The sequence below is a fragment of the Antedon bifida genome, chromosome 7 (genome assembly GCF_963402885.1).
Source record: "Antedon bifida chromosome 7, ecAntBifi1.1, whole genome shotgun sequence".
Classification (NCBI taxonomy): domain Eukaryota; kingdom Metazoa; phylum Echinodermata; class Crinoidea; order Comatulida; family Antedonidae; genus Antedon; species Antedon bifida.
In genome coordinates this window covers 14286420-14305221 of record NC_136232.1, presented here as the reverse complement: position 1 = coordinate 14305221, position 18802 = coordinate 14286420, and the positions used below count along the sequence as shown (strand labels likewise).

The following is an 18802-nucleotide window of genomic DNA, read 5'->3' as shown; positions in this document are numbered from 1 at the left end:
AAAATAAAATTCCAACAATTTCCTAGTTAAATACTGAAGCATCTTAAGAACCACTACATTTGTAAATTTTAGGTTAAATATATAATAAATTGTAATTGTTGTTAAAAGTGAAGAATGTTTCTGGTTGTGAAATATTACAATCTCTGCAGTATACACCATTGTATTTGTTTAGGAGTTTGACGTTTTTTAATCGATTAAAAGAGAGGATACTTTTGTTATGGTACATTTTACGATACATTTTTTTTCATTTTTATAACTAGGTACAAATGAAATTTGGTGGGTTGATTTACATTTGGTATACATACAATATACAAATATATACAAATGGACATTCAAAACAAACTATTATGATACTGGAATATCATTCTTTGAAACATTGTGTGAATTGAATAAGAGATGAAAAACCCACCAAGATTGCTTTCTAACAGTCCTGAATGATTGGGAACTGTAAAAAAGTCGTAGACCTAAGTTTTTCATTTTGTTAAACTAAAATAAATTATACAGTATGTGTAGACTGACTTTGATTAAAAATAAATAAACATGATTGGTTCTGTATTTCAGTACTTCTAAGGCGCTTAGAGTTTTTGTGTGATCCCTATTATTTTAATACTTTGTTACAATAAATTGAATTGAACATATAAATTAAACAAAAGCAGTTACAACAATAATTTGATAATGCTAAGAGCATTTGTGCCAAAAAAGACCAATGTGAGATCTAATGGCTTACCAGTCAGATTTTGTAAGTATTTCCAGGGAAACAATAATGCTTTCATTAAGCACATTATAGAATTGGCAATGTTTTTAATGTTAACCATTTAAGCAAAGTTAATCACATTTCTTTGAAACATTTACATACATCTGTAATATTAATTAATTCTATATAAAAATAATTAAACAAATCATTATGTTATACTGTATACCATAATTGCCTAATTTCAGTTTCTTATACTCTATAAGATAAACACATTGTCAGGTGGAACAGACTTGTGCGTTATCATTCTTATGAATAATTGAAATACTTAAATGCTGTCCTCTATATAACACTTTTGATAATTCATTTTTATAAAGTGGATTGGTGATGCAAAAATACTTTTCATATTATAAATATGTAGTACAATATACATGTTGTACAAAATATTCAATTAAGTTTGTGTTTTAATTATTGGTTTGAAAGTCAAACTGTCAAAATTAATTGGCAAACTAGTATATTATTTATTTGTTATTATATCAATAATTCAAAATTATTAGTTATGAGAAAGAATGAAAGAAAATCGCTTATATATCATGTAAAGTAGTATGTCCACCTAATGGGTTATCAAAGAAAGTGTTCTAAAATATTATACCATATCTATGCTGACCCATATATAGTTATTACTAGTTAGTAGACAATTTTGTCTCATAATGTCATGATTTATAGAAGTAGACTATTTCAATGTTATTAGGAGAGAAGATGATATTGATATATTTGACATGTATAAACAGGCAAACACGCCAAATACCAAGCATACCTTGATGTTGCAAGCCTTTCCTGCTATAGGGCTATAGGTTTATTGCTGAATTTCAGGCGCAGGATTATTTCAATATTTTGTACAAATATTTTTTGGCAAGAATTTAATTTTATATTATTTTAATCTTTTCATGCCGTTTCTTGTTACTTTTAGTTTGTTATTAATAACTTCATAAAATCACAAATATCATAAATAGTAACAGAACTCAAAACTAATGTTATTATGCTATTATTAATGCTATTCATTGATATTGTACTATACATAGTAAGGCCTACATTATTCTGTCCTTGGCCATCTTAATAAACTATACTCAGGTAATTATATATGAACTATTATCTTTACAGTTATAAACAATCATTTTTACATTTTTAAATGGGTATTTCAAACTGGATGCAAACTTTAAAAATTACGAATATGTAGTTTTGTCAATTTTTGTCTTACAAACTTTCAAAATTTAAAAACATGTTATGATATAAATTTAGTCTTCTTAGCTTTGTCAGTATTTATACGTCGTTATAAATGGATAAACACTTTGTCATGGTTTATATTGCGAAATCTTAACATTAAACATTTTTCATAAAGGTGTTTTGTCAGATTGTCGGTGTATCTTTGAAGATTGACTAGCTTGAATGTTGATGGTCCCCCTTGAGATCACAATGATTATATTACAGGATACTGAACACTTTAGCAAATATAGAAGTCTGTGGATCTGTCATCATCAAATCATGTTTTCTTTTGGCAAATCCTGCATCAATAATTCAACTCAACTGGTTTCTCTGATTTTTTCCTTTCTTTATTTTACATACATCCAGTAAATTTAAAGAGCCCTCTACATTTAATATAGTTTTCTCACTGTACTAGTAATTTAAAAACAAAAATTAGTGACTTCGCAAACACATACACTGTTTTACTTCAATGGATATAAGAATCAAAAGAATATAGTAGATATCAGGGTTGTTGATAGATGCTGTAATGTTACAGTAATTAAGATAAGAAACATCTAAGGGCCTGTTTCTGCTGCATTTTCTTATACCTTTTATTTGAAATTAAATTTTGAAATGCATTTCTGTACTCACAAACATTTGGTGGTGATCGTCGAAAGTACAAATGCCTTTTATTTTGAGTTGCAGCTAAAAGTTGCAAATAGTGGTGATTGATTGGGTGTTTTAACCATGAAAATACCATTTAACTGGTTATTTGAAATTTGTTTTCTTAAAAAATGTATAATACTGTACTCTGTTTCACTCTGTCCTGCCTCATAAATAAGTCAATCTAATTGATGCAGATAATGGTATCAGTTACATGTGGAGTTACATATTTACATAGTACTATGTCAACCTAAAGAATCAACAAAACCAATTTAGTAACACTACTCAATAATACATTATCTTTTTATTAATAAATTAAGTAAATATAACAGTTTGATATTGGCGTGCAAAGTAATAAATTAGGTCTTGTATTGTATAGAAACTGATAAACATAAAACAACAACCAGTACCATTTTAAATCAATACTTTAAGTGGATTTTTTAAATGTATTATGAGATATATCATTGAAATTGCTAATTGATCTACAGACTGATGTATTGTGATGGAATCTTGTATTTAGTCAACTATATTGATGATAGAAATTATGTAAGTTCGTCTCTAATTTTTTTTTTTGTAGGATGTGTAGAAAAAATAATAATGTTTTTGTAAAGTAACATGGATAATTCTTTCCTACAGTAGTATTGATATAAATAAAAAGTATAAAATTATTGAAGTCTTCCCCATTTCGTTAGTGGAATGATCCGTGCAGTACAGCCTATTAAGGTACAGTACATTGTGCTGTGGACAGCTGTAACTTTGAAGTCTGCGTACAGCCATGTCACACGCTTTTATTACTTCAATCCATTCTCAATTTTAAAAACCATGTCGAATTAGGATCAGTGAGACACGATTCTTAAAGATGGCTTCGTTTTCTTCAATTTGTTTTTATGCGAAAGGCTGTAGTTGGACATCTACAGGTCCAAAAAAAGGTGAGAACATTCTTCTATAATAGGCCTACTGCTTTATCTACAGAACTTCCATGAATTATTTGTTGAATTTTATTTTGTGTTTAATAGTAATTTGTATTCCTTTGGTAAATTTCCTTACTTCCTGAAAATTATAGTTTAATCAGTGCATTTCAATACATTTTTTTACTTACTTACTTTGCCTTTAGCTGTTTGGGGGATGTAGAAGATTTAACTACTCTCCTCCATGTGGCCCTGTCCTCCGCCATCCTCAGTGTCTTATTTTGAGTCAGTTTGGTCCATTCTTTGATGTTGTCTTTCCAGTGTTTCTTGGGATTTCTTTTACATAGTAATAATGTTTTCTCAGGCTCGTCAGGCTAGATTTCACAGGCTGGATTTCACGGGCTTAAAATTAGATTGTTCTCATTTTTTTTACAATTCATTCAGTGTGAAGTGAATATTTTCACAAAATAGGCTTGTTCTTAATGCTTTTTATTCAATATTCCACCTTTAGTTTTTTCTATTATTTAATATTTATAACAATTTTGGTAGTGTTCTTTTAAAAATTGTTGTCAAATTGGTCACTAAAAATATAAAGTTATTTAATGAATTTGTTTATTGCCACCTTCAATGAATAGAGTCGTTACCTGATACACTATAAGTTAGTTTGTCACTCACATTTTTATTGGATAAAGTCAAATTCATTAATGTGTAGATTATCTTCAGTTTTATAGTAAGTGCGGTGCATTTTATCGCTTTTATAATGTAGAGATGAAAATGTAGTGGTAAGTATGTCACCTTTATAAAAGTAGACATATTGGTTGGCCTTGGAATAAACAAAAAAGAGAAGAGAAGCAAATAACAACTCTAGTCAAGGTTATTATGTACTTTAAATCATATTTCTACTTTGCTTCTCCACAGGTATACACTCAATTTCTTTGTAAAAAAATCAAGGTATTAGACATCATTATCTTTTCTGAGTCACACATACAGAAAATCATTATCGTTATCTCACAGCGTGATAACGTGACGTTGATGGTTGAGATCTTGTGAATCTGTTCACTTAAGGTTGTATACATCAGCTTCAGTACTTAATGAAGCGTGGACTAAGTAATATTAAAAAGAACATGGTCCATTTGAATAGTCCGCTTTGATCTTGAAGTTAATGCATATAATATGTTATAAAGTAACAATCTGATATTTTTTATTTGGTACCTGCTTTAATTTATTTTTTTACGGATATCAAATAACATTCACTTTTATTTTTATACTTCTGATTATATTATATATCTCGGTATATTTTATTCTGATTTGCTGAATTTTGGTGCAATCATGAAGGGAAAACATTGGAAGAACCATAACTTTTCAGCTACTTGGGTAGTAGTACATTGTTTTCCTCTTGTTATCATAACCATAGAATGACAAGGAATGACCTGGTTTGTTGTTTTAAAAGTAATATATGAATTATTTTTACAAAATGTCAAGAATTATAGGGATAGTGTCTTTAAAGTTTGTGTTTCGATCCTGATGTGTTTATCTGAGTTTTGAATTTTCCCAATAATATTAACAAAATTGTAGTTTTTAACAAATGATAAGTGTCTTCTTGTAATTTGCTGGGGTTTATTCCATATCACATGGTGATGAGGATTTTATTCTCTTCAATGCTGAATGTGATATTTGATGATTCTTATCACTTTGTTTTTTAAGTCTATAAATGTAACATCGAAAGCAGCCTATGAAAATGCGTATTATTGCTCTGATTTTTAGTACCAACACTTTCTGTGGCCTCATATTTGTCATTGAATAGCTTTATTATACTATAATAGCATAAAGAGGAAAGTTTTCTGCCGACTCAACAGTATGTAGGTGTAAAATACTAAAAACGTATTTAATGTTTTTTATTCGTTTTAAATAAAGAGAATACTTTCATTTATTAAAGTAAAGATAGACTATTTTATTCACCTCTGCTCAATCTTGTATTACTCAAAAATTTACTTGAAATTCTATGATCGATCATAAATTCAAAAGCAACATTTTAAAATAATCTTGACACAATTCTTTTTCACATTTTTTTTCATTTTTATGACCTCATCATGAAAAAAATTGAAATAAGCTGGAGTCATGTAAAAATAGAGATTTTGAATAATCTTTTTAAATGAAATTTAAAAATATGAATTAAAAAAAAAATTTATTTGTTTTAGTTTAGTTTATTTGGTATTTAATTGATTCTATTATTTGATTTAACTGTCTGTTAGCAATGTAATTTGTCTCCTTGCAATCATACTATAGGGAACAACAATTTGTTTCATGTCTTTTTTGGTTTTTCTGCAGAACGTGCTATATTTGAGTATAGGATTTTATTCCAATTTTAATGACTTTGGTGATATTTTCCATTTCGCAGAAGCTTATTAGGATTTCAGAGAAGAAGGCTGTCCAATCAACTTCAATATTTAGAGTGCCAAATCAGTATTTACATTAAAAAAATATTTCCTTCATTTTTAGTAAAAAAATTTTTTCTATTCGCTTTTTAGAAATATGTATTTGTAGGTATTTCCATATAACATTGAAAAATATAAATTGATCAATCAATACAATATCAAACAATTTCTAACTTTATGTAGATAATTAAAGTTCATTAAATTGCAATTGTATTTAGGCATATTAAAGCAAAGATATCTATCATGAAGATCATGACATTGACTCAATAAGAAGAACAGGAGAATCAACTTATTCTATTGCAAAAAACTCAGTTTTACGTTATACAGTATTTTCAATTTAGTTGCAAAACCCTTCCAATTCATTTTCGCAGGACTGTAAATTTTCTAATTATTACATTTATGATATTTTTGACCAAATCAAATCTTTCAGTTTATATTTGAATTTATCTGAAGTTCATTACATTTCATTGTCTTTGAACATATTAAATGTCCATGGTGGTCATAATATAAAAAAAAATTGTGAAGAAGGCTAGTAGTTGAGAAAATAGTTAATTACATTGTATTGTCTTCATGATGTACTAGAGTAGTCATTGAATCAGATGAGTTATTAACACATGGATGGAAAGGAAAAGCTTGTAATTTTTTTGTGGAAAAGTATTGAGTAACAGTAACACAGAGCATATTATATGAATACATTCAGCTCCTTTGTAAAAAACTGTAATTTAATGCAACCATTGATTTTGAAAACATTATTGTTTTCGTTTTTTCTGGCAGAAGTGATTAACTTGATTAAAATTACCTATTCAAAATCTGATTTTATTAAAGCCCCCTTCCCTACGTTTTTTAGATCTAATTTAAGATCACAAACTATATTTAATGTAAAAATAATACTATATGGTCCTATTGCGATAACTTTTTTCGTCTTTAAACGGTTAAAAATGTGAAAAATAAGTCGATTCTAATAATTATAGCGGCCCGCTATAAATCCCAAAATGCATTGCGCGCGGATTGATATTTTTGTTTTTCACCTGTAATTCGCCCACTTTTCGATCGATCGTGAGGCCAAAACAAATGGAAGACTCCTAACTTTTCAGCGAAAATACCGGGTTTTCCCCAATTTGCATCAACGGAGTCTGGCAAAAATAGAAAGACAATTAATGCAGCAACTATACAACGTCAGGCTAGGTATATAGCTAGCGTACGATGTTCGTACGTTACCGATGTTTACCAGCTAGGCCTACAAAACTAAGCCTAGCTAGGCTAGGCCTAAGACCGTCCACGAGAGGTCGATCGCCGTGAGCTACTTAGGTAGTGCATTGTTTCTCACTTTTTATCATAATTTACCATAAAACGTACATTTAAGACAAGGAATGACATGGTTTAATGTTTTTAAAGTGATATATATGTATTATTTTCCAAAAAACGTCCAAAATTGCAGGTAAGGGGTCTTTAATCTTCATTTTTTATGTTTTTGGGGGACAATACATATTTAAGAGGACAGTACATCTTTATGGGTCAAAATTAAGTTTGACTTAATCATTAATAAAAATATTATGAACTTTTCAATGATTGACTGTCACTTCTTTTAACTTGCAGTAAAAGTCTGAAAAATACATACAGTAAATGCATTTGTTCATGTAGACAATTCATTCAATAGCAATGAATACCAAATTTGGAATATTTTTGCTTGATTTATTATGATATTAGGCCTGTTATTAAATTTAACAGAAAATATAGAATATGCATTATTTATTTAGTATTTAGGAAGTATTCAACCATAGATTTTGGCAAGGGTTTTGGATTGTAAGTAGGAGGGGAGAAACTGTGGCAAAGAGGTTTTTCTAGCTATGTGGTCATACAGTTTTAGTTTTGTAAATAACATTTATTTATATCAAAAATATTTCAAAAAGTTAAAAATTAGACTTTAAATATTATTATCAAATGTACATTGTAAAAATATAATGTTTATTTTGCAAATTTATGATTAATGTATAGCACAGGAAAATATCACATTACATGTGCAATTAATCGTGATATCATTAAATGTAGGTGACTCTAGTTTAATTCAAACTTAATGTTATCAGAATAACTATCGATGGCTATATAATAATTATGATATTTGGTAACATGAGACTTTCAATAAAATATGACAGTTTCTTTATAGTTATTACAGTTACTGTGTACATGTCATCTCATACAGCATACATCAATATTATCTTTGATACTGTTGTAATAACATACTGATTTTCATTTTTAATTGTTAAATGTGAAACAGCGTTTGCATTAACATTTTGTCACTTTGCAATTCACCAATCTTTACCTTTCATTAAAAAAACATTAAAACAGTGTTTTGGTTCGGTAGGGTCTGTTAAGCTGTTAAGCTTTTGAATAATTTATTTATAATTAATAAATCTAATTTAATCTAAGTTGTTTTTTCTCATTTGATTTACAGCATCTGACTGTCTAAACCTAATGCAAAATGGTTGTCAATTAATTAAAGTACGCTCATCATCACGTACGTATCATCGAATATTTACACTCTCAGAAGATCTGCTAGAAATAAGATGGCACCCAACATCCAAAAAACCTGACAAAGCAAGAAGTAGGTGTCATTTATTTATTTTAATGAATGTTTTCTGAAATGTTTTTATCTGGTATGTATTTAAAAAAATTTTTTGTTATTGTTGTTGTATGCATTGAAATACGAAAGACTCTTGACTGTTTTCTATAATATCCTGCCTCATTGTCTAACCCTCTTTTTTTCTTAAATGATTATGAAATAATGAGTTATAATGTGCTTTATTTGATATAAATTTAGAATAGAAAGGCAAAATACCATATTTATAGGTTGGTGCTATTACGCTTATATTGAGATCACACATCATTGACCAGTTATTTAGGTAGCAAAACTTTATTTTATATTTTAAATAAAAATAATAAATTGAATATGATTATTATGTTTCTGCAGCAAAAATGAAATAATGAATATATTATAACTGTATAAATAACACCAAGACAAAATAAACCAAATTTTCAATAATGACTAAACTGTTAAACAGCATTCTGAAAATAAAATGTCATTTAACCTGTAATATGCAACGCAAAATATATGCAATGCAAAATAATGGTTATTTGATTAACTGACTACTGAAATAAGGATCTTGAACAATTCACCGCCTGAGAGCAATGCATTTTGATTTTTCATCAACAATTTGATGAATTTTTGGGAGCACAAACTTAGTGAAAATGTGGTCGATTATTAAAGATGTATTGTCCCCGTGGAAAATTTTTTTTAACATTTTTTTTTTTGAATATGCCAATTTAATGTCACATAATAATTATCCACTTTGACCAAAAATTGGATTGAAAAAAAATGTATTTACCTGAAAAAACTGTAATTTAAAGCAAAAAATGGTCAAATTAGCTGCCAGCCAATGGTTTTTGGTGAAATTGAACCATTTATTTTGTCATTTTATAAGTAAAAACATTATTTTTTTTCATTTTGTTTTCTACGGAAATGATTAACTTTATTAAAACTACAAAATAACATATTCAAAGTCTGATTTAATTAATCTTAATTTTTCATGTTTTTAGGGAACAATACACAATACTATGTTGAAATACTAGGTTTATTCGGCCCTGTGCAGCAGAAACAGATGCTATAACATACCAATATATTCTATTGTTTTATTTCATACACTACCTTCTAATTGAAAAACAGTAATGATTTTTATGGTTATTTTTTAGTTTTCCTTCTTATATAAAATGATGGTAGGCCTACAACTTACTGTGTTATATTACTTGCCATGCAATTTTATCTTCTTGAAATGACATTTTGAAAATTAAATTGACAGTGACACCTAATTATTTGGTGTTGTAAGATTTATAAGGTTGCTCTATTATAATGTGTTTACTATAGTATATAGAAAGCATAAATCAATTAAGAATTGGAAAATTCTAGGAATTTTCTGTCATTCCATTCAATTCTTGATGATTGATATCTCTTCAGTCCTACAGTAAATATGTAATATATTAACATTTTTTAACAAATGTTGTATTTTATTAATTTAAGAATGTTCACATTTTTTTGTTTTATCATTTTGGTTACCATAGCTTTCTAACACAACTCGTGATAATTTGATAAAGGATGTGGCATAAAACTAATTATTATTTAATATAGCAATTTTTATTTAGCCTAAAATAAAAGCTGTGGTAGCTATAGCCTGTACTTTTCTGTGACTTTCACAGTGAGTCAACCTTGACGGTTTGTTACTGTAAAAACCAAAACATTGAGCCATTCTCAACTTTACTTCCATTCTTTTGGATGAATGCAAATTATTTTTATACAATACTTACTTCAATGTTTGTTCTGTATACATTTTTATTAGAAAATATGCTACCTTCAATGGAATTGAATGAATTATAATAGTTATTAGTAGGCTATTAATATTGCACTGTTTTAATTTAGTGCATAACATCTGTGCATCACACAAAAAGGTAAAATTTTAATGTTTTTCCCGTTAATAGTTAAGGTGGAAGAAATCAAAGAATTACGTCATGGCAAAAACACTGAAACATTTCGTTCTCCAGACATCAGCCAGGAATTGCCTGATGATCGTGCCTTTTCAATCATCTATAGCAATGAATATCTGACCCTTGACCTGATAGCTTCTACAGCTGATGAAGCAAACATTTGGATAACAGGCCTTATGTATTTAATGAGTGGCTGTCATCGAAGTAAGTAAAATCTATTTTTCATATTTTGATTATTCATTTTTTTGTTTAAATTTATGCACACTGTAATTCCTTAAAACATTCTTTTTTGCCTGTTTCACAGATTAAATTCATAATTTATTCATCGCATTATGGCAAGTTTTTACCAGATAACTAGATCTCTTCCTACAGAAAGTTATCTCCTGGTTAATGTTGTTATATGCCCTTATTTTCAGCTTATTTGATTATAATATTTCAGCCTAGTATTGGAGTCTAAAAAAATACCATTCTGAAGTTCAAACCACACAAAATAAAAGTCTCTCTCATTCTGAATCTATTATTTTTATTATTTTTTCTCTTGAATTGTTCAAAATTTAAAATCGAAACAAACAAGCATCGTCAGTCACATGACTGGTGATCAAATTTAATATTTTGCGCACATTTGCCCTAGCATATATATATATATTACTTTAAAAACATTAAACCAGGTCATTCCTTGTCTTAAATGTACGTTTTATGGTAAATTATGATAAAAAGTGAGAAACAATGCACTACCTAAATAGCTTGCGGCGAATGACCTCTCGTGGACGGTCTTTAGGCCTAGCCTAGCCAGGCTTAGTTTTGTAGGTCTAGCTGGTAAACATCGGTAACATACGAACATTTTACGCTAGCTATATACCTAGCCTGACGTTGTATAGTTGGTGCATTAATTGTCTTTCTATTTTTGCCAGACTCCGTTGATACAAATTAGGGAAAACCCGGTATTTTCGTTGAAAAGTTCATTTGTTTTGGCCTCACGATCGATCGAAAAGTGGATGAATTACAGAAGTAGGGAAGGTGTCACTTTTTGAAGATTTAACTTAAAAACTTTAAAAATGATAAACATGCTAAAAATCATTATCTCTGTAAGTAACATAAACATTGAGATGGTACTGTGTATAAGCATATGAAAATTAATCCCAAAGCGATTTGTTATATATATTTTGTTAAAAAAAACCAGGTAACATAACTTTTTTGGCCCTATTTGACCATTCTATAATTGTTTTAAAAATTTAGTATTTGAATTGTAAAGAATTTTATCATTCTTTGTTTGGAATATTAATAGCTTGATGTTTCTGATATCATCATATTAGTAGAGCATGATATTCAACGAATAGTAGAATAACAGAAAAGAAGACCTAATTTGTGTTGTTACCTCCAAAGTAAACTGGTCCTCAAACAAGGCAGACAGATTTGTTTGTGTAATAGCTGCTTGGAAGATTGATTTAAATAACCAATTTTAAATATTACCCCATTTACTGCAGTATCTTAGATTAACTTGTTACATGATGGATTTTGGATCGATACACTGTGTCAAGCTGAGTCTGTATTGATGTCATGTGGACTACTGGATAGGATGCTTAGCTTCATAGTTTTTAAAACAACAGTAAATTCTATAGTCATTAATGCCCTTGCCACATTTGTGATAGGTAATTTAATACTAAAATGATTGATTTAATTGCTTGTTCATCCACAGTGTAAATAGGGTAAGCAAATATTTTAGTTTTACAGGTAATTGAATGCAATGTAGAGTGAAAGTAGTTTATGTATGTTTAGTATGCTTTGCAGATAGGAAGAGACATCAAATCCAAAGACCCTGTCTCGGATACCTGTATCAAACTTGATCACAGATGAATACAATAGCAACTTCATTAGATGTGGAGCAGGATCTTTCAGTTTTGTTGAATCAATTAAAGTAACTTTACTTGCAATTTAGACATTTGTAAAAATGTATTATATAACTTTAAAAACATTAAACCAGGTTATTCCTTGTCTTAAATCTACGTTCTAAGGTTTGTTATGATAAAAAGAGTAAAACAATGCACTACTACACAATTTTGCTCATGACCAATTGGCTCAAGAATGGCTAACTGTTGGCAATTGTCGTTTGGCTCAAGAATGGCTAACTGTTCGCAATAGTCAGACAACAAGTCTATACTTTCTTTAGTACAAAAAACAAATTCACACTTTCAATATCATTGAGTAAAGAATTTAGAGGTTAGACACAATTTAATGAAATTAAACCTTTTACGAAAATAATATATAGATTGTTCCGTTACAAGGGTTACTATATGTCACTCACAAAAGGTTTACATCAGCAGCAGCAACAACTTTCAGCAGGCAGAGTTCAACTCAATATTGATGTTCAATATAAAGCAAATAATAAGTACCTTTTTTAATAGTTCAAGGATGAAAATAAAAGCAAAATAGTAAAATAAGAAGAAAAACAATATATATATATATAAATATATCTAAACATTTACTTGGTATCTCTGTATCCAAAAAATAAAAATGTAAAAAAATAATATAGACTAGCAGTATTAACTTGTGCTCCGCATGGTCTTTTTCTGCCTTAATATGTGGTTATATAATGGGATGGGTAAGTATAATAAAAGCACACTCTGATAAAGTACTTTTATTATTTAAAAAGAAATTGTCAAGAATCAAATTCATAGCTTTTTTAAGGACATTGATTTTGTAAATACACAAAGTATTCCTTCACTTTGAAATATCTGTAAGCTAAAAAATGAAAGCAATACTGGATATGGGACTTAAAAATAAAAGATGCTTAAGAAAAATTGTGAGCTAGGGTACGTGCACATCAGAAAGTGACAACGTGCATGAGAGGAATAACGTATTGGAATAATAAAACTATAGCTGCTTACCGATTTAAAATCAACACAAAAAAGTGCATATGGTGGTGGTAGTCGAAAGTAGGAGGTTGCATAATTGATAGGTGACGTAATAACTCACGAAACATGGCCACTGAGACGTCAAATTAGTGTTATTTTTTGCCTTTTTCTAGTGTTTATCCTTGAAATTCAAGAAACATTATTGTGCCAAATGTGAGCATGTACCATTCTGTAGTTTCGGAAGAGATACGTAAAATTACACAACCAATTTAGTAGCATAGATAATATAAATATAGTAATTTTCAGGTAAAATCCTTCAAGTTTAAATGGAGGATGACATAAAACGACTGTAGTGTAATGGCCTGTCATTTTCTACCCAAAAGACTAAAGATTTTAGGTAAATTGACAAATATTGCCAGAGAGAATTCATTGCAATGTCCGTTATATAATTATTTTATATAAAATGAATAGTTACGTGAACATAAAGCATATATAATGCAAATTGATTATATTATCATCCATCCCTATATGTAGATTGTTGGTATTTAGTCTAAATACATTAGGCGGAGGTAAATGATAATATCAATAGAAGTTTATGAATGTGAAATTAGAATATACCTAGTAGCTACAATTTTAGGTTCAATTTGTTGTCAAGGAGATGCATTTGGGTTCTTTAGGTAAACAATAGACATAATGTTAATATACCTTTACAACAAATTGCTTTTAAATTTCATGAATATCTTAATTTGTTGTATTGCAAGTACTAATTGATTTTAAGGAAAGGAAAAATAAGCCTTTGGGCTTGAAAATGTAATGAAACAGTAATTGGTACAAATATAACAACTGGGTATACAGCAGCCATTTGTTGGCGGCTAGATAATGTTTTTTGTCAATATTACCAAATGAAAAAAATAATAAAATTGTTACCAACTGTAGCCTGGATGAGCTAATTTTGTAGGTTCTACCTAGGCAGTATTTCGAATTAAAAGATTAGCCTACATCACAATAGGATTTTTAACAAATCTGTGTGTTTTAATCGCGGTGCAGTTTTATAGTATACATTATGTCCATAAGAAGTAACTTGTCCTCCGAAAATATGGTCGCAGCGCTATGCTATTTCCCTGCACAGCAGTATACCATGAAAAAGCCATCCCCCGCATGTATGATGCGTATCGATGTTCATTGGTCATGGTAGGAGAGAGCGACTTGACTTGCCGAATGGCTAGTTTGTGTAGTGCCTCCTTGTAATAGTTATAAAAGATAATAATAATAGTTCATTCTTATATAGCGCATATAAGCAAGCCCTCAATGCGCTGAACATTATTACCCCAATCATTTTTTTGGATCAAACACGCAAGGAAACATACTTCCATAATGCAGCTAGTAATCAGCGCAAAGTTGTGTCTTAGATCTAACCGGGTACCGGGCCATTTATACACCTGGGTGGAGAGAGGCAAACGTAAGTAAAGGATACAAGCAATGCGGCGAGAGTTGGATTCGAACCTCGATCTCACGATCAGTAGTCCAACACGCCCTCACAAGATGTGAACTTTGTGAATGTTTACATACAAATTCACCTGAATACAGTATCCCCTTTTGTTCCCGGTCAAATATAGCCTGCAAAAGTGAATTTGAATTACTCATCAAGGATTTCTCATCCATAAAAACGTTTTGTACAATCCTACTGATTTTTATTGGTGATGCGATGTTCATTATAATTACTTTACAAACATCACTTAACAAGCAAGGTTGTTGTTATTAATACATTATATAAAAAATCAACAGTAATTAAATCAATTACTTGTTCAGTATATAAACACATTATAAGCTGTAATCAGGCGTTTCTAGTGTCTAATTGTGTGTTTTTACAGTTTTATGTCAAATTAACAAGTAATTGCCTTTAATATAGTCTAAAACATGCTCTAATTTAGTCAACAATTAATTTTATCCATTTGTAAAATTGCAAGCATGCATGTTGGGCTACACATTTTTTTCAGTTCTTGTATATGAGTTTTGTTAGCCCTATAGATATATTATACAAGCATGATTTTAGAAAATCGTGCATAGATAAACATAACTATTTATTTCGTACCTTCAAAATAGTCTTCCGTGGACTAAGGTCTATCTAAGGGCCTGTTTCTGCAGCGTGGCACCATTTGGTGTGGTCAACCAAAAACATTACCCAAAATACAATACTATACTAACAGCTGCCAATCAAGTAACCAGAGATAACCGGTTAAATGGTATTCTAACCTCCAAATGTGTGGTTAGTTTTATACTGTTATTTTCACGCTGCCAATTAACCGGTTATTGAAAATGTTTCTTGTTTCTACTGCCGAAAAAAAATTGGGTTTAATTTATTCACACGGTTATTTTTTTCGCAGCAGAAACAGAACCTATATGGTGAACATTTGGTTAAAATCTGTTTTTACTTTGACATAGTAACAGACAAACACACAATCAAGCACCCACACAAATAAAGTATATAATACTTTGGTAATGAAAACAAAATTTGTTAATTATTCAGTTTACTTTTTTATTTTTCAGGTTCAAATGAGAATGAAAATGAGCAAGATATGCGAGATCGATATCCTTTTTTAGTGCATTAAAAACCATATCTTTATATATTGTATTTTTATATTCTTAAGATCCTGGTAAGGTTCACTTTTGGTTTTTATACTGTTGCAGAAAGCACAGTAGCTCTTTCAGTACTTCACCAGTTTCTGAACAATGTGTGCATAAAAACAAATACGGTGTCTTATCATACAATGAGCACACCAAGGAAGGGTGTTTCGAAAACAGAAACCCAAGATACAGGTACATTTTTGAGAAATCTAAAAAACAGAGACCCCTATAATTTAATATTAGAAGTTTTCGTTGGGATTTCTCTATAAATGTACCCAGCAACAACTTCTCAACATTAGGTCATAATAATGGGGGATCTTCGTTTTCAAGAACCACATGAATACAGGTTTTCATAGGAGGTTCATATATAAAAAAATATCCCTATATAATGCAATATTGTCGCCCACCTGAGAGCGGGATACACGGACGATACCAGTGGCTTGGAGGGGGATTTTTAAATTGTTAGTACTTTTCGAGTTATGTTCCCCCTCGAAGGGGAAAAGGTCTATGTCGGTTTGACCAGGTAAAGGCCCATTTACACTAGGGCGATAACGATCGACGATAAATAGATAAACATGCATTTTTCTTGGATAAAACGAAAGAAATTAGAACAGTTTTCGTTCTAGAACTATTGGATAATCATGTATGCTGTATTTGATAAAAATAATATTTTTGAAAATCCAATCAAATGACGTCATGATCAATAAAACAATAAAATCGTTGTATTGTAACGATATTATTGCTCTTACTAATCATGACGTCATCTGATTGGACGTATGGAAATATTATTTTCATCAAAGGCAGCATAGATGATAATCCTATAGTTCTAGGATGAAAACTTTTAAAAATTCTTTTGTTTTAGGTATGGAAAATGCATATTTATCTTTTTATCGTCGATCGTTATCGCCCTAGTGTAAATGGGCCTTAAGTTATCACTTATAGACTACCAACACCACTATTGGTTTGTGTAGTTTTAGATGTCTATGTTTTCGAGATTACCCGGAAACAGACTGAGACTGCTTTTGAGATCTCAGTTTTTGAAACACCTGACCAATAAAAGATAAAATGAAATGATTTTGATCTCAAAAAGCTCCACAAGCCAGAAAATCAAAGGAAAGTTTAGTGTCATCTAGGTTTGTAAACATTCATCAGGTAAGATCACGGCTTATGAAATTTTATACACATTTTTTTGTCTAAACTTACCACGGAGTAATCTTATTAGAAGCATCTTGCATGTAGGTTTAATAACGCATATAGTAGAGGCCGTAACCATGTAGTCTTATGAATGGTATTGATTTTCCCCAAGTCTTTGAACAGACCCAACTGCGTTAGTTTAAGTTATTTTTAAGTCGGCGACTGCAATCGGTGATGTTAAAAGCTACTTGTTTATGCATCAATGACTTTGACATGCAACAATGAACATGCATGAGCTGTGATGATGAAGCTTCTATTACGCTATAGGTGTTTGGAAACTTATAACGTTGTCTGAACATCATGATTTTAACACGTACACCTTGTGTTAGCTTTCTAATCTAACATCACATTCAAATGGTAGTTTTAAAAACAAAGAATAATGTTTGCCATGGTCACTAAAGTATATATTGAGACATGAAGAAGAGGTTTTTGTTGTAAATTTTGAATAAAAGATTGTTTTTTTTATTATGATTAATCCAAGTGTTTAGACATAATCCATGGGTTTAAATTGATTGAACAAATCGTTTCAGATTTCACGGTTTGTTCTGTTATGATTAATTAGCTTGCCAATAGTGATAGACAGTGGGTTTAAAGAGATAAGTGTGACGACGCACAATAAATTGCTGTAGAAATGAATTTCAGAATGCTTTTTTATGGCCAATTTCTACAACCTGTGTTTCAATTCAAGATTAAGATGTTTTTCATCACTATAAACTCTGCACAACCAAACTAAATTCATCTTTATTTATCTCAGCATGAGCTATGCATTTTAATGAATAATCTTTAAATCCAACTCTTGATGATAAATTTAAATATAGAATATTATAAAAAAAATGGTTAAGCCTACACATATTATTATGGATTTTAAATAATACTTAAAAGTTGAAACTGTCAGGATTGCGAGAGTTTTACGTATATCATGTAGTGTTTTATTTTATTGTGAAATAGACCAATATAAAACGTTGATAAAACGATTTTCAATTTATGATTTTTTTTCTTCATATCAAGACTACACATTTTTTTCTTGTAACTTTTCCCTGTTCACTAGTTTGTGTAGTAGTTTTCTATATAGATTTTTTTTTTTAAACCCATAACAGGAAAGTTTTTTTATATTTATATGTCGTAAGTTTTCTTAAATGTTTTTATTGATATTTTGTTTTTATATCCAGCAACCAATTGTATTTAAATACAATAAACCTTAACTTTTTAAAGAGAATATAATGTAAATTGGTGAATTGAAAGGAATGTATAATTTGCCTATTTTACATAAATCACCTTGTTTTGCATACTGAATTTCATATTGTCTATTGTCTATGATTTTAAAATGTCCTAACTATTTGACAAATCTTCCAAAAATGAATACATGATTTTAAATAGTTAACTTTTAAATGATATAGTTGTGCTGATACTTTCCTTAATTGATACTATACATGGCTACAAACTGTTTTTGATGATGCTGCTGGTGAACCCTTAGGTCAACTTGATGAGTTTGAAGTGATGAAACTAGTCAAGAAACTCAATCATGGTGTTGGGTCAATGAGAGTCAAGCAGAAATTTAAGGTATATTCATCTTATCTTTTTTGATAAATAACTAACTCAATTAACCTTATCTGATGATCATGTACATATTGTGTATAAGTTTTGCTTCATTTGTAAAAA

The 18802-nt window shown here is 29.7% G+C and overlaps 1 protein-coding gene across 4 annotated transcripts in view; it reads left to right on the top strand.

The window, feature by feature from the left end:
• The window catches only part of LOC144849180 (inactive phospholipase C-like protein 2), a 69999-nt gene that overhangs the window by 24578 nt on the left and 26619 nt on the right, over positions 1-18802 (top strand). For 2 of the 4 annotated variants that reach the window (XM_078706211.1, XM_078706210.1), the window contains exons 1-5: positions 3416-3525; positions 8392-8541; positions 10467-10676; positions 15872-15913; positions 18576-18703. In XM_078706211.1, the coding sequence (XP_078562337.1) occupies positions 3456-3525; positions 8392-8541; positions 10467-10676; positions 15872-15913; positions 18576-18703 (600 nt within the window). In that variant the 5' untranslated portion in view covers positions 3416-3455. Of the gene's footprint in view, positions 1-3415; positions 3526-8391; positions 8542-10466; positions 10677-15871; positions 15914-18575; positions 18704-18802 lie in introns of those variants that run through there. The other 2 variants (XM_078706214.1, XM_078706212.1) reach the window with 1 other exon arrangement.